This window comes from Bicyclus anynana, chromosome 24 (genome assembly GCF_947172395.1).
Source record: "Bicyclus anynana chromosome 24, ilBicAnyn1.1, whole genome shotgun sequence".
NCBI classification, from domain to species: Eukaryota; Metazoa; Arthropoda; class Insecta; order Lepidoptera; family Nymphalidae; genus Bicyclus; species Bicyclus anynana.
In genome coordinates, this window is record NC_069106.1 from 6,841,639 (window position 1) to 6,859,223 (window position 17,585).

The window sequence follows — 17,585 nt, forward strand, 5'->3', positions numbered from 1 at the left end:
TGTTTTAGAAAATTTTGTCTGCCTATTGGGAATTTCAGACTAATCTCTAAACGCTTGGTGCCATAGATATATTATAAATTAATAAGTCTATGCCTGGCTTAGACCGTTATTAATGGTCTAAGATGCCTGGACCGATTTTAGACGAGTTTCACTGACAGCTGATGTTTAAGGAGTAACATGAGACACCCATTTTGAGACTTTCCACTGGAACTATATGGAGTGACCGCCTTTTAAAATATGCACATTGTTCAATATTCAACATTCAATAAAACAGTATTTAACTTCTATAGTTTTTATTTCCATAAAACAACAATGTCCTAATTCACTTCACTCATCGAATACAGAATTTCAAGTTAACGAGCGAGAGGAATCGACTTGGAATGTAACACGTTGTTACGGGGCTATTTCATTCATTATTATTGCTATTTACATAAATAAAATTCTGACACAAATCGTTATCAATTCATATCACACATGGACGATAATATATTATTTGTTATCCAATGTTATATACCTCCATTTGAACACACTGCCAACAATTTGTGCACAAAAACAACTCATAAAATATTTACTATTACAGTGTCTTAAGCACCAGCAAAATAATTATCATTTAAAAATACATTTTCAATTTGTCCAGCAAAAACTACTAATATAGAAGAAAATATGTACACATGGCAACATTTGTTTTCCCATTGTAGGTAGCAACACTATAATTGAATTATAATCTTTTTTTTCTCTAAATATTATACTATTCAGCAAACACGATTGGTTTAAATTTTGTAACTTGATTGCAATACATTGTAATACACATTAATATAAATTATTAACAACTTACTAATAAACAGTAGTTATATAATATCTTACAAAATATCGCGGTTCGACATTCTAATCTTCAGAGATAATAGACAATATAGAATCATTACAAGAACACAATTTGCTAAATTACAAAATCGTTGTATACATGCTATGCACCCAAAAAATTACAGAGCTATGCTATATTAAAAAAAAATGGTTACCATAACAAAAGGAAAATATAATACTGTTATTTTGATATCTTTAATATAGTAAATCAGAAGTCTCACAGTACAATAGTAATAGTAATTTACAAAATTGTATTAGATTTTACTATTGGTACTCTGTCTACATGTCAACACTTCAAAAAGGTTTGCAACCCCAGATTTTACTGTATTGGCATTTATGATAATCAGTGGTCACAAAATTTATTTAGAGATATCTTACTGTATCAATAGTAAAATCTAATACAATTTTACAGTTTTAATAGAATTAGAGTAAGATATCTCCTAATAACATTTGTGACCACTGATTATTATAAATACCTTTTATAGCTAAATCAGGGGTTGCCAACCTTTTTGAAAAGTGTGTTGACATTTAGACAGAGTAGTACTTTTTTCTTCACCATTTTGTCTGATTGGTATTAATTTTTTTAAAACATCTGAACTTTGGTGTTTATCCCTAACATAAAGTAGGCGATCGTTAAGATTAATATATTAAATATATATACGTATATGAGTATGAGGTTAGAATGTCGGTCCGAGTCAAGGGTGCGGGGTCTAGTGACGCGAGTCCCTGGGATAGAACTCGGCGAGGACTGATGCCGGGATACGCTTGAGCATCTCCTTGGGGAAGATACGCAGCAGCTGCCAACCGATGTCCAGCGACTCGAATACCGTGCGGTTCTCGTAGTTGCTCTGTGGATATCACTCATCATTAGTAACCCATATTAGACTCACGGTTGAGCACGAGTCAACCTTTCAGAATGAGAGCGGTTAGGCCTTAGTTGGCTAAATGCAGATTGGCAAACTTCACACATGTCTAAAGAATTGAGAAAATTCTCAGGTATACAGGTTTTCTTTAATTTTTTTCTTTCACCGTTTTAGACACGTGATATTAAATTTCTTAATACTTTTCTATATTATCATAACATTTACTTGCCTAAAACATAGGGGTCATTACATTACGTCACAAGATTTTCTTCATTTTTTGTTGACTCATCATCATGTGTGTGCCAAGAGTAAGGGTTCTTAATGTGACGTCACATATTTTGCAATATTCGCGGGGTTCCCGTTCCCGTAGGAATACGAGGATAAAATATAGCCTGTAGCACTCGGAGATAGTGTAGCTTTCCAACAGTGAAAGAGTTATTCAAATCAGTTTAGTAGTTTTTAGGGCCTATTCAATACAAACAAGACAACAACATCTTTTTACACTATTTTAATTTTCTATTTATAATATTAAGTATAGATAACAATTATTAATTCATAAAAGCGGTTCCGAAATTAGTTCCGTTTTAATTGAATTATTTGCCTCTTTGTGGGATATTCAATAATAATAATGAGTGTCTAAAATCTATTTTTAGCAATTTTTTAATTTTCAAAAAAAAAAAACTATTATAAGGTGAGTGCGTTACTTACTTACTTGTAAAAAAAAAAGAATTGTCTACTGACCTGAGTGATGAAGTTCTTCTCAAACTTGCCGAGGAACTCCAGGTACAGCAGGTCGTCGGGCGTCAGCGCCTCCTCGCCCACCACGGCCTTCATCGCCTGCACGTCCTTGCCGATAGCGTAGCACGCGTACTGGAACACAATTATGTTCAGTAAAATGCCTAACATAAGGAAAATAATCTTCACTTCTAACACAAACATGCTTGTTTTGTTAACTTACACTTTATAATTAAGACTTGATTGAGGGTCTGGATCCTTAAAACCCTCAGACCAATTATAGAAGGACCTGTATCACACTCATAGTCACGAACAAAATTCTCTGTCATTTTTTGAGGAAAACGAGCTTAAATTTGGGATATATCTTATACTAAACTAGAAGTTTATGCCCGTTTTTTACACAATTCAATTACACAAAAAGGTATTTTTACGGAGCTATTAACCGACGAACACGATTGCAACTATTTAACATCGTGTCTATAGAGACAGTTTTTATAATCGCATTAGATCGTTGATCTTATACTTTGACAGAAAAGGAACGTCTAGCGAGGCAGATCCTATACAATAATTGGTCTGAGTTAAAACTTGTTACCTCTTAAAGCCACCACGGTCCAAAATCTATAATTAGCTATGGTATCCATATTTACTTATGGTAGGAGCATGAGCGGACAAACTTTCAGCTTTTATAAAATGACGAATGTCTGGGGTTAAAGGGCTCTTAGACTATAACTGACTTAGGGCCTAGGGTTGGGATCTGGATCAAGTTTTTAATAAGCTTCCGAATAAGTCTGCATTTCATTACACACAAACACTCACCAGCTGGTTGGACACGTCGGAGTGGTCCTTGCGCGTCATTCCCTCGCCGATGGCAGACTTCATGAGACGGGACAGAGATGGCAGCACGTTCACTGGCGGGTAGATCTGTCTGTTGTGGAGCTGACGGTCTACGTAGATCTGCAAGAAAAGTACATAATATAAAACAAAATGAAAAATATAAAAGTAATAATTAAAACTAAAAATTAGCATGCAAAGGCGGCCTTATTGCTAAAAGTAATCTAATGAAAAAAAAAAAGATATAATAATGACAACAGGCTAGTTGACACTTTTTTTTGAAGGGATTTTAAATTGTTTATTACTGTTCAACTACATTGTGACATCACAAAATGGACGACAGCGAATTTGGAAAATATGAACAAACACATGATTTTTAATTTAATTTTTATTAGAAATCCTTAACTTTTATTAATTAATATCGATATATTTCGGACCCCTATTCTATGTACTATGCGAAATTAATATTGTTTATATTAAATTTCATATGAGTCAACTACCCTATTAGGTAGACAAAGGAGATGGGCCAAAATTGTATGCAGCCCAGGATCAGTCATTGTACCCTGCCAGAAATAAAAGAAAATATTTTTTTTTAACTAGTTTAGATTATACAAATCTACGAATTTACTTTAATTCCTTCGAAATAATATTCATTATCTCCCAATGAAATGCTACATTGTTAAGGGTAATAATGGCGGATAGATGACGTTTTCAATGCAGTAATCGATTTGACGTTTGCTGTCAATTGTCATGTCATAGTTGCTCTATGGGCGCCATCTTGATATAACTCAAAAACTTGGGTTTTTATTTTATTTCTTTCTTTTTATTTACTTAGATTTATTCACTTTAATAAATTCTAATAAAATCCTTGTATTTTTTAAATTTTAATGATACAAGAGTGGACCTGAAATGTACCATCTCCTTTTTGAAAAATCATCACATTATCTTTTAGCGCGCATCTTAAGCCTTATGAAGGTCGTAGTAACAAGAAGTGAATAGACAAATGTCGAGCAATAGCGGAATCGAAAGTCACCTGTCCCTCGGTGATGTAGCCCGTCAAATCGGGGATAGGATGGGTGATATCGTCGTTGGGCATAGTCAGGATGGGGATCTGGGTGATGGAGCCGTTGCGTCCCTCCACACGCCCGGCGCGCTCGTAGATGGTGGCCAAATCCGTGTACATGTAACCTGTGGGCGACAAACAATATTATTAATAGGCTAGTTGACACTTTTTGGACTTTACCTAAGTATCGATTTTTCATATAATATAGACCCCGGTATGAGAAAAATGTGGGCAGTAAAATTCGATGAGCGATTGACAGCGTAAAGTTTTTGTGCGCAATCTATTCTGCGCACCTTTCACTTTTAAGGCGTTAGTATTGAGACGTACATGCTGCGGGGCAACATATATAGACAGTCGATCTGAAAGAGTAAACTCCATTCGTGCGTCGGAGATGACACACACTTTTTTTAAACGTTTGTCGTATATCGTAGTATATCCGGCTCGAAGGACCACATTTCGTTTGGTAAATTACCAAACAAAAAGTGCAAAGTTTGAAAAGAAACTATTTTTAGCTGACTCAGAAGTGGATTACCAACAATAAGAAAACCAATGTAGAACAAAGGTTACGATTCACAAATCAAACTGTAACTATAATAATGGCAGAGAATGACCTTGAGTGAAGTCACGCACTTGTGAACGTTGTGTGTAGGCTTAAAGGCGCCTTTGACAGATATCTCGCCGTCGTCGTCGTCATCAACCCATATTCGGCTCACTGCTGAGCTCGAGTCTCCTCTCAGAATGAGAGGAGTTAGGCCAATAGTCCACCATGCCCAATGCCGACGGGCAGACTTCACACACGCAGAGAATTAAGATAATTCTCAGGTATGCAGGTTTCCTCACGATGTTTTCCTTCACCGTTTGAGACACGTGATATTTAATTTCTTAAAATGCACACAACTGAAAAGTATGAGGTATGCCCCGGACCGGATTCGAACCCACAGCCTCCGAAATCGGAGGCAGAGGTCATATGCACTGGGCTATCACGGCTATATACAGATATCTAATACTCCCTTTTTCCGCCTATCTCAACCCATAAAGAATTACACAACAAGAAATGTGGACGACGAAACGTGTGGAGCACAATGAAGTCGACCGGACGACGAGCGCCTTCTATCGCAAGTCGTTCCCGCCAACTGATCGAAACCCCTCTTCTAAATCCCTACGAAACAAGTCGCGCCACCTAGCGTCGGCACGAGCATACACGAGATGAGCGACGTCATATCCGTTCCAGACTACTATTTCTAACACAATATTATTAATAGGCTAGTTGACTTTTTTTCTTAGAACGTTTGTCATAACTAGTAGTATATCCGGCTCGAAGGACCACATTTGTTTGGTAATTTGGTTCATTCCAAACTGCGCTTTTTGGAGATAAATAAAAAAAAATTACGCTAAAACACAAAAAAATGTTCTACAAAAAATGTTCCACAGTGACATCCATCAATAGGCTGATGGATGGTGATGATGATGGATGATGATGATAAAGCCGTACCTGGGAAACCACGTCGTCCGGGCACCTCCTCACGGGCGGCGGACACCTCACGCAGAGCCTCAGCGTACGAGGACATGTCCGTCAAGATGACCAGCACGTGTTTCTGTGGGCAAACAGATATAAATAGATTTTGTAAAATGTATTTTTTGAGTTTATGTTTATGCTATTCTGTTTTCCTTTAAAATAATATACTTAGTAGTAAATATAAATAAATATAAAAAAAATATGCAATTGCACAGCATAAGGCTGAGTTTGCGGCCAGTTGTCATGTTACTAGCTAAGCGAATAATAATAATTGGTTTAATTTTTTTTTGTTTCATGTTTGTATCATAGCTTAAGCACAATAATTAAAATTGAATTGATTATAAGTATGCCTAGTTATAAGTATGGTAATAAAGATTATTTATTATTATTATTATTATAAAATTACATAAATATTTTGAATAAACATTCTGTTAAAAAAATCAATGATTGAAGAAGTAAAATGTGGACTTTCTCGGACCTAGGTCATCCAGCCATCGTGAGTCATTTGACCCTAGCGGACAGCATTCATGCATTCTGAATACTGTGTTCTTTTTTGTAGTAGTAACGATTGGTGGACTATTTATCTATTCCCTACCCCTACCCTATTTGTTGCGCCAGACATAGCTAAATCTACCTGTAAAAACAGCATCAAAATCCGTCCAGTAGAACCAGAGAATAGTCTGCACATACGCTACAGACAGACAAGAATATTTATTTTGAAAAAATATTTTTGTGTTCTGTTGCTCATTTCTGATTGACCCAACTCAATTTTTTTAACCGACTTCAACAAACGGAGGAGGTTCTCAATTCGACTTGTATGTTTTTTTTTCAATGTTTATTACCTCCTAACTTCGTCATTTATTAACCAATTTTGAAAAATCTTGTTTTGTTTAGTACTTAACAGTACTTCCAGATTGGTCACATTTCATTTTCATGAAAATCGATTCAGTAATTTTGTGTTAAAAACAAAACAACTGAAATACGTCTTTGAAGTCGGTTCCATTTTTAAGTTAAAAAAAAAAACATACATACAGCCGAACGTAGAACCTCCTCCTTTTTGGAAGTCGGTTAAAAAGATTATATTTATTTTGTTTAATGTACAGACACTCGACTTCCACTCTCTTAATAAACATAGTTTTCGATATATGACAATGAACAATTTGTACATTATCATACAGAACCATCAGAGAGAGACACACTTTACCAACTCACACTTGTCCAGTTTTTATCAACTCACCTCACACTGGTAGGCCAAGAACTCGGCAGCAGTCAAAGCTAAGCGTGGAGTGATGATCCTCTCAATGGTGGGGTCGTTGGCCAAGTTCAAGAACAGGCACACATTCTCCATGGAGCCGTTCTCCTCGAAGTCCTGCTTGAAGAACCGGGCCGTCTCCATGTTGACACCCATGGCAGCGAAGACTATGGCAAAGTTGTCTTCATGGTCGTCGAGGACTGATTTGCCGGGGAGCTGGAAGGAAAATTATATTAAAATCATTCTTTTTTTACATACTAACGGACACCCGCGTCTTTTTTGTTAGGGCAATGTGTTTTAATACAATTTAGAGCAGCATCTATAATATAAAAATGAATCGCAAAATGCGTTGGTAAGCACATAACTAAACAACGCCTGGACCAATGTGGCCAATTCTTTTTTTAAATGTTCGTTGAAGTTTTGGAATGGTTTATACGGCGAGAAAAATTCGAATAATTGCCGGAAAAACCATAAAAATAGCCCTTTTCTTTTTCCCATATGAATGTTTTCTAGCTAAAATGTGGTCAATTTGGGCTTTATTTTATTGTATAAAGTTCATATTAATTATAATTAGAAAACGGGGTAGGAGTAGGGGGTAGGGTAGGGGTAGAGTATGGTAGGGTAAGGTAGGGTTAGGGTAGGGTAGGGGTAGGGTAGGGTAGAAAGTTTACATCGAGTTTCAAGCGCGCGGGCGTCCGCTAGTATATAAATAAAATGATAATAACATGACGACAAATGCCAACATACAATAATCAATATAATATATAGATACGCACCTTGACAAGACCGGCCTGTCTACAGATCTGGGCGGCGATTTCGTTGTGAGGCAGACCAGCGGCCGAGAAGATGGGGATCTTCTGTCCACGGGCGATGGAGTTCATCACGTCGATGGCGGAAATACCTGAATATTACGAGGTCGTCGTTTTTAGGTTGTTTAACAAAATAAATTATTTATGTTATTGTGGAGGGGAGGTTTTTGTAGTTCTTAGAACAGTGTTGGTATAATTATGAGGGTATTTGAAGATTGAGCTCAGTTATTTGTTAGGCAGCGTAGACACCGTCACGCTGCTAGTCGCGTTAGTGATTTTGTGAAATATTATTTTGTTGTAATAAATTGAAACTGGGCTAATATAATAGCTGCGCATTGCAAATCAGTGCAGTTTTGAAGTTTTGAAATTTTTAATTTTGACGGTCTCCGTGGCGCAGTGGTGTGCACGGTGGATTTACAAAGGAGTGTCCTGGGTTTGATCCCCGGCTAGGCAGATTTGAGGTTTTCTAAATTGATCCAAGTCTAGTTGGTGGGAGGCTTCGGCCGTGGCTAATTACTACCATAGCGACAAAGACGTTCCGCCAAGTGATTTAGCGTTCCGAAAATGTAGTCAAGGGTTAACTTGTAGAGAATGAAAAAAAAGGACTCAAAGTTTGGAGCGTGATATACTCAGGTTTGAATTCTTTTTAATTAAACTTGAGTTAATTAAATTGTTTTTGAGTTTTAGTGAGACTACACAAGTGAGATAATGAACAGCAATTATGTTTTTTAATTTTACGAGCGTTTCCCTCTGCACTGTATGTAACTTATCAAGGTTCTAACTTTACATAAAAAAATCTTTGATCCTTTAGCTATCCAATGATATAATTACCTTTTGGATAGATATGATAGTTACATAGCTGCAATAGCAAACTGTATCCCCCATTTTTGAAACATTTTTTTTTTGGAATGACACCCCCACTATGGAAGCAATGAAAATATTGACATAATATTAATTTTGTGTTCTTTCAGAAATGTGACGAACAAAAAAAAATCCGCTATTTATAGTGTCAAAATTAAGCTGATTAATAATCAATTCTTGATTCCCAGCTTACACCGATCAACCTCTGAAAGTGTGTCTTCCTTACCACGCGACATTGGCGAATTAAATTGTACCCAGTTGGTACAGCAGCAAGCCCTAAAATCAAAAATTGAATTGAAATATTGATTTGGACCACATACCAGTCTGGATCATTTCCTCCGGGTAGATACGGGACCAGGGGTTGATGGGCTGACCCTGGATGTCGAGGAAGTCCTCGGCCAAGATTGGGGGGCCCTTGTCGATTGGCTTGCCGGATCCGTTGAATACACGACCTGGTTATAATGGAGACAAGAAAAACAATATATTAAAAGTTTATTTGAAACTAGCAGACGCTCGCGACTTCGTCCGCCCTTAGACCTCTTTAATCCAGCCCTTACAGCTGTTAACTACAAATTATTCCCGTATTCCTACCGGAACGAGAACCACGCAGGTGAAACCGCGCAGCGTCAACTAGTTAATATTCTTATGCCACAGCTACACAATGCTGCTAGTGCTGCTATGGTGTTCTTCTTCCTTCTGGGCCGTTTATACACTTGATTGGTATTTGTATGTGGGTCCTTCCAGCCAAGGTCGCTCCAGAAGCTTAGCAGATATTTACACAAATAATCGGGACGCCCTGCAAAACAGGGAGCGGTCGGCATATGCTGCAGGACGAGTAACATGGCCACACAACTCTGCTTACTTCCCTCGCTACTTCTCTAAGTATGTGGCAGCCGAGTTTATAAAAAAAAAAGTTTAATATCAACCACTTACCCAACATGTCCTCCGACACTGGCGTGCGCAAGATATCGCCTGTGAACTCGCAGAGAGTGTTCTTGGCGTCAATGCCTGATGTGCCTTCAAACACCTGGACAACAGCCTTGGAGCCGCTGACCTCCAGAACCTTGGAATATCATAATATACAGGTTACTATCTTAAAAAGTGCCAAAACTAAGCAAACTTGACGCCCTGTGCTCCCATATCTATAAGTGAACTACAAAATAATGTTAATATAAACCGAGAAAAAAATGTCTTGTCTTGACAAATAGTTTGTATCGCAAGCCATGTGAGTTATCTTTATTACTGCCGTGCCGTATACAGCTTACCCGTACTGGCCGTCAAAACTTACCCCAGATTGTGGGTAAAACTTCTTTGTCAAACTCTCACATTGTTGTATCATTTATATTGTTTACCAGAAAATTATTACATTAAAAAAAATTACCTGACCAGACCGGAGAGTTCCATCTGCAAGTCTTAACTGGACGATCTCAGAGAATTTGGGGAACTTCACTTCATCTAAGATGACAAGTGGCCCGTTCACACCAGACACTGTCTTGTAAGCTGTGCAAAAGAAAATCATCACATTTATTTTTCTTATTTACATCATCATCATCATCATCATCATCATCATCATCATCATCATCATCATCATCATCATCATCAACATTCATGGTTGTAAATATAACAGATTATACATAATTCCAAAACCTCTTATTATGTGGACTCTACAGTCTTTTTTCTTCTTATGATTTTAGGTGAAAATGCTCAAACATAAATGTTTAAACATAGTTTTTGTTCAAGATATCCAGCAGAACTTTCAAATTTTACAATAAAATGCAGCAAATCATTTAATTCAAATGATTTGTTGTTAAATAAAGTAATATCATATTGCTTGATAGTTTTTGTCTTAAGAGAGTTTGTTGCCTGACTTGGTGCTTCATAATCTTTTATGTACATCCTGGGCAATGGCCTTAGACCTCTTTAAACTGACCCTCTCTCAATATTATTTATTATCCTCACTTTTTTTGTTTTTGTCTTAAAGATTGTCTACTAATTTTAATCTACCTCCCTGCTAAATTTCATCTTTGTATGTGAAAGAGATTTTGTGATGAATGACCTTTAGCTTTTATGTAAATATACTAGCGAATGCCCGCGACTTTGCCTATGTGCAACTCGATATAAACTTTTAACACCTTTTTCATACCCCTTCTAATGATATTTTGTCATGTTTTATGTATATTAAATAGTCCACTAATCATTTTATAAAAAAAAAACTCAAAACATGAATTAATTCAGTAGTTTCAGAGAGATGCCCAGTCAACATAAATAAAAGACAGATAGATATACAGACAGACAAAAAATAATGGCTATAGTATTGATTATATAATGCTCTCCAAATAAGATTGACCCGTTACTGTTTCATTATAAGTATTTATTTATTTATTTATTTATTTATTATAAGTATAGAATAGATTATACTTGAATGTAGTTATTAAAGTTGATGATCACCTAATTACACATATTTATCAGCCAATCCATTCAAGATTCAGCACAAATTTAAATTATGATGCAAATAACACATAGGCTTCTTTCCATCGTGACATTTCCTTGGGAACAATGTAAGAAACATGGGGTAGAGCATGTTTTAGATATATTAGGTACATAGTTCTGCTTTTCTCCTAACGACAATACCTAATTAACTGGAATATTGAATGCTGAATTACAAGATATGTATTCTTACAAGTATAATGCTTGGGTTATCAAGGCTTTTATCTTAAAGAATGAGGTGAAACATTTTCAACAGAAAAAATTAAGAAAAATTTAATAGATTACGTAAAAATTATGGAGAGAAAATATCATTGAGAACAATAACAATTAGTATGTAGGGCGGTACCTGACCCATCTTTTTTCGACAAGGCTTATAGGTTTAAACAATTTACATATGTGAATGTTTAAGCATGTATGAATGCAACATAAACATATTTAGCAACTAAATATGCCTCTTCGGAAAAATATGCCTATCAACTTGGAAAATTACAACTCAAAAACTATAAATCATCCTAACGATAGAGATAACGCCATTGATCGTAACTTTTTGATGAAATAATTGCTTGGCTACAGGTTTTATGTAAATTACTTCAAATGGAACGAAGAAGATGTGAAAACAAAATATAAAATGAGATTCTTATTGCAAAATCAATAACTTGACATCACCGATTTGCCCAGTTCTAAATACGTAAAATCAGGTGACGTTATAATTAACATCGTACTTACTCAGACGCGGTTGTGATATGAAATCCCTGGATACAACCAGGGCATGTTCCTTATTTGCCTGGGTGGAAGACATAGTTTTTGCCATGTTTGAGTCTTCTTTTGGCAGGTCGCTCAATAAAACACCAAAACTGCGCTGCCTTCTCGCCCGAAAACTGGCGAATGGATGGATTGTCTATGACACTTCACGTGCTGTCACGTGATCTATCACAAGATTATTATTGCCAGTTTGCAATTTTACTTCCCACGAAAACATATAAACTAAAATGTGAAATCGTTTGAGAAAATCATTTTGTCAAAGTTTTTACTTATAGAATAGTTTCCCACCTTTCCTAAAATATTTTAAGATTTTTAGTCTATTCTAAACTCAAACCGTCAGCTCCACTCTCTATATTTATCTTCTATAAAAAAAAACTTTAGATTTCCGAGACTAAGAGGAAGAGAAAAAAGAAGATAGGTTAGAAATTTAATTGTCATTAAAATATAAAAAGTGTTGAAAATTAATGTAAATTTTAAATAAATTTTTTTCAATTTATTTCTTTAATATTTACAATGCGCGATTTCTCACTCTCGTGCAATCTTTCTCACTATAGCTCTCTCACTCCATAGCACGATGCGTGATACGACGTTCGCTCTGTCTCACTTTTGATCTCAATCTTTCTCACTTGCTTGCTCCCTACTCTCACTCCACGGCTAGTTGCTTCATGCTACGTTCGCCCTGTCTAACTCTCTCTCAATCGCTCTCGATCGCTCTCTCTCTCTTTTTCGACACTTCCGTTGCATACCAGCGTGACGTTACGTCTGTAAAAAATTTACCCTCATGCGCCTAAAGAAGTTTCACTTCAATAAAGTTTGACCCTGTAATGGCTAGAACAATGAAAAGAAAAAACAAATATGTGGTTGTTCACAGTAACAACTGAAAAGATGTGAAGTGGATGACCAAAGACCGACGGATTAAAATAAAACATAATATTACTTATAAGTCGAACATACAAATCATTGAGCTAAATATATTTAAAGAAGGGTTTCAGTTTAATAAAAACATGTATTTTACTTAACTAGGTATTTAACGTTTACAGAAAACTAGGTTAACTTCTTAAATGATTCAGATTTTTCGTATTTTATGTATATTTAATATTTTCAAATTATTTATTTCATATTAACTGCAGGTTAAAATTTACATATTAGTCTGGTAAGACATATTTGAGTGGCAACTATGAAAATAAAAAGTATTACATTGACTATGGTTTTTTTTTTTTTTAGATTATGAGTACGGACTCCAAGGAAAAGAAGTGAATCTACATACACGAAAACATTGGACATAGCAGCGATACGATTTCCGCATACGGAATATTTAAGAACTAAAGTCAGCGGCAATTTTAAATGGAGATTTTTGATATTTTTTTATATATAGAGAGAGCATAATATTCCCTTGAAGTCCTCAGAAACAGCTCCGAATTCCGATAGTTTGTTTTTTGATATTATTTGAAATCAGAAACCTTTTGGAGTGGGCACGGAATAATTAAAAAATAAAATACTACCGACTTCAAAAACACAAACGTATGCAGAAAACTAATAGGCAGAAGAAAACAATATAATCTACCTACTGTTCACGAATCTACTGATCACTTTGAAGGCCGTCCCAATGGTACAATTAATTGGTAGACAATCACTCATAACCTGTTTACCTACCTTTAGTGCTAGAAGACTTATTTCAAAATATACTCTTTACAATCACTAAAGGATAATCGAAATCGGACTACTCTGTAAAAAGTTACGCATAGTTTTACAATACAATTAATAGGAAAACAATCAATCATCTTCTGGTTTAAGGATATATTTCAAAAATAATTCCATTAAAAACAGAATTATTAAAATAAAAAGTTATGCTTGGTTTTAAATTAAAATTAATGAGTAAATAATCAATCATCCCTTGTTTTCTTACTCTTGGGGTTGAAATAGTTTTTCCAAATTTATATGGGACCATTTTCGAAATATACGCTTTCCATTAAAAAAAAATATCATAATCGCTCAATAAAAAGTTATGCTTGGTTTTACATTACAAAGACAGGTGGTGATAAATTGTTTACCCATTACTTTTAATGAAATAATAAAAAAATATGTAATATAATTTGACTCAAAAAACTTTAAAATTCAACCACCAAAGTGGTGAAATAGACCTGGTAAGCTTAAATAGATTTTCACGCGGCGTCCGCTTGTTGTTAATATGAATGTATTAGGCATATTAATGAATTAAGAAAAGCATGTACTTTAATAATAGAAAACACGATTTTTTTGCAGAAATCGATTATTTGTTGTTATTAAAATCGATTTTTGTAAAATCCAATTATTTTGATTTATTTAATTGTTCTATTCTTTTCTACGAGTCTCCATCCCCACTGCTGTGGTTTGGTTTGGTCCATAGAGTACATTTGGTTTGGTCATATACTTATTAAACTCTTTGGGTTTGGTGCAATGGTGCAACTGCAACACAGATCACTATAGAAACTGCAAACTGCAATTGCAATCGCGCCTATTGGAGTGGAGTTACGTTTTCGCGCGAAGTTCGGAGTGTTCGCCCTCGCCTCGCCGCGCCTTTCGCGTTCGCCGTTCGCGTTCGGGCCTTCGGTAATCGGTTCGGACATCGCCTGGGCTCGGAATCGGAAATCGGATAGAGCCGGCTGCCGCTTCGGGCGCGTTTCGAGACTCGATTCTCGATTTCATTAATATTTTAAATCTTTGTAAATACCTATTACTAATTATTTACATTGTATTTGTCATACTGTGACCTCTAGTCTGAATTCTACAACAATTTATAGTGTTTAATTGATTTGTGCGTCTATTACATTAAAGTGAATTGCACAAAAATGTCTGTGATCGGAAAATTTGTTGCGCCAAACGTATCGGTCAGGAATTTCGCGAAAATAGGCGCCGCATTACAAGCGTCGAAATCAAATAGAAACTATTTTACGTATACTCAGGAGTTATCACAACCATTGGATCGCAAACCGGAGTTCTTGACTGCGAAACAGGCGTTCGAAAAATGTTTGAAATCAGGTAATAATTATTAATTCAAATCTTTATATTTAGTCCCATAGCAACAAAATTTAATTCTGCTCAGCTCTGAACTCAGATAAAAGATGTAAAAGAGTATATATATAGATGTAATAAGTATCTAATAGACCAACCACCACAAGTAAGGAGTTTATTGCTGGTTTAAATTACTCTTAGCTGTGACTAAATAAAAAAAAATATAAGTTACATTATATACCTAATAACTTATACCTTTAGGTAATTTACCTGCAAGAATATTAACCACAACTTTGTATTTTTTCCGCTGGTTAATGTTCTTCTTTAGAGTTAGAAGGTTTCTCTAAAAATCAATTAAATTTGAAAATGGAATGAGTATACCCATATTTTAATACTATGATAGCTTGATCTCTGATCATTCATAGATGTATTCTATTGAGAGATCTAAATATATTGGCTACTTCTGTATTCTAATAGACATTTAATGTAAATTAACTTGTAACTTGTAAAGTGCTTGTAAATTATTTATCATTTTCTTAGCCTGAACATTGCTTATTCCTCTCAGTTTATCAACTGATATAATACATTACAATAACGAAATAAATGATACATACTATTATTTAAAACTAGTCTACATGGTTTCACCTGCATAGTTCACTGTTCACATTGCCATAAGAATACAGGGATAAAATGTAGCCATTACAAACAATGCCATTTACAAACAATGTGGCTTTCTAGTAAAAGAATTTTCAAAATTCATCATTATCATTATCAACCCATATTCGACTCACTGCTGAGCTTGAGTCTCCTCTCAGAATGAGAGGGGTTAGGCCAATAGTCCACCAAGCTGAAATTAAGAAAATTTTCTGGTATACAGGTTTCCTCATGATGTTTTTCCTTCGCCGTTTGAGACATGTTCACTGCGGCACTGGTTTTTCTATACTTTCCTCTGGTGCGGTACGAGTTGACCTCATACTAGAACTTTATCGTAACTCTTGAATACGCAAATGCACACAACTTTTCTAAAAAGTAATACATATTTCAGTATATTGTCATAAGACCACATTATAAAACTAAATAAATATTATAACCTTTAGTTTAGCATTCCGGTACACTGTGTAGAAACCAAAAAGGAGTGTGAATTTTCATCCTACTCCTAACAAGTTAGACAGCTTCCATCTTAGATTGCATGATCACTCACCATCAGGTGAGATTGTAGTCAAGGGGCAACTTGTAGTGAAAATTATAATAAGTGTGTTAACTAACCAGACATCTATATATTTAAAAGAAAGAAATACATGAATTTTGAATTTAAAGTTGTGTTTAGTTACACTATTTATAACTCGAGAACGGTTGGATTGATTTGGCTGAAAATTGATACAAGTTAGCCCTTGACTACAATCTCACCATAAGGTAAGTGATGATCCAATCTAACTAACTAACTAACTTGTTAGGAGTTCGAATTTTACACGGCATCATATCGGAACACTAAAACACTTGGCGGCACATCTTTGCCGGTAGGGTGGTAACTAGCCACAGATGAAGCCTCCCACCAGCCAGACCAGGAGACAGGATACTTCAGATAAGGGAGGGTTTAGTAGTTTCGGCGTTTAAGAGTAACAAACATCCATACAAACTTTCGCGTTTATAATATTAGTAGGATGAACAATTAAAAGAGTAACTCGAAAAATTACTTTCCATGCAAACTTTCAACTCCTATTTACATTATTATTTTAGGGTCAAAAAGTATATAAGTATGTTTTGGTCCAAGGTTCCATTTACGATCATACCAAAATTTATCTTGATTGGTTCAGTTGTTTAGCCGTAAAAAGGTAACAGACAGACAGAGTTACTTTTGCATTTATAATATTAGTATAGATTATTTATTTTAGTGATTTTGTAAAAAAACTTTTGGTACAAAATAATGCGTGGTATTAGTAGAAATAGTACCAAACGGTGGTTTGCTTGGTAATTCCAACCATTACAGTAATAGAGGAAATACAATAATGGTTCCAGTGTAGGGTCAAATGTTCTGTACTTTGTACTTGTTTATTGATAAATGATCTTTGCGGCGAGTAGCTCACTGAAGTATAAAACTTATATGATCTCAACAGTACAGTATTGTTTATTGACTAAATTGTTATTAGTTTATGTTAAACATTTATGTGTGATAGAATTGTAAAAATTGAATTGAATGGGGATGATGACTAGTTTTGAATATATTGATTTTTATGATACATTCGGGTAAATAAGGTCAATGTTAACTAATTTATACATAAAAAGCAAAGATTGACTGGATATTTGCAAAATAGATTATAAAATTTCAAAATCTACTAAAAATATTTTATCGTAATTAGATGAAAATTCATACAGCTTTAGCTTCCTTACATTAAATGTGACATTTGTTAATAAATGAACTAAAATAACAAAGATATTAGTAATTTTGTTTAAACGCCTATACAAATCTAACGATCATTAATTGCCTACGTTGTCATAAGTTCCTACCATTTTGTATGGGGCGTTTTTCAGGGATCCGCGGCAGCGCCGCAAATCT

The 17,585-nt window shown here is 35.1% G+C and overlaps 2 protein-coding genes across 2 annotated transcripts in view; one reads left to right on the forward strand and one right to left on the reverse strand.

Moving 5' to 3' along the window:
• Positions 1–276: 276 nt before the first annotated feature.
• On the reverse strand, positions 277–12,175 carry LOC112052614 (V-type proton ATPase subunit B). Its single transcript, XM_024091763.2, has 11 exons — positions 12,005–12,175; positions 10,173–10,291; positions 9,725–9,854; positions 9,112–9,243; positions 7,898–8,022; positions 7,107–7,337; positions 5,846–5,948; positions 4,324–4,478; positions 3,276–3,413; positions 2,466–2,594; positions 277–1,709 (listed from the first exon to the last, which is right to left on the reverse strand). The coding sequence occupies exons 1-11, from the start codon at positions 12,087–12,089 to the stop codon at positions 1,572–1,574; spliced, it is 1,485 nt and encodes a 494-aa protein (XP_023947531.2). The 5' UTR covers positions 12,090–12,175; the 3' UTR covers positions 277–1,571.
• Positions 12,176–14,621: 2,446 nt separating this feature from the next.
• LOC112052615 (4-hydroxybutyrate coenzyme A transferase) overlaps positions 14,622–17,585 on the forward strand; it is a 30,587-nt gene continuing 27,623 nt past the window's right edge. Inside the window, exon 1 of the mRNA XM_052888938.1 lies at positions 14,622–15,058. Within this exon, the coding sequence (XP_052744898.1) occupies positions 14,869–15,058 (190 nt within the window). The 5' untranslated portion in view covers positions 14,622–14,868. The remainder of the gene's footprint in view (positions 15,059–17,585) is intronic.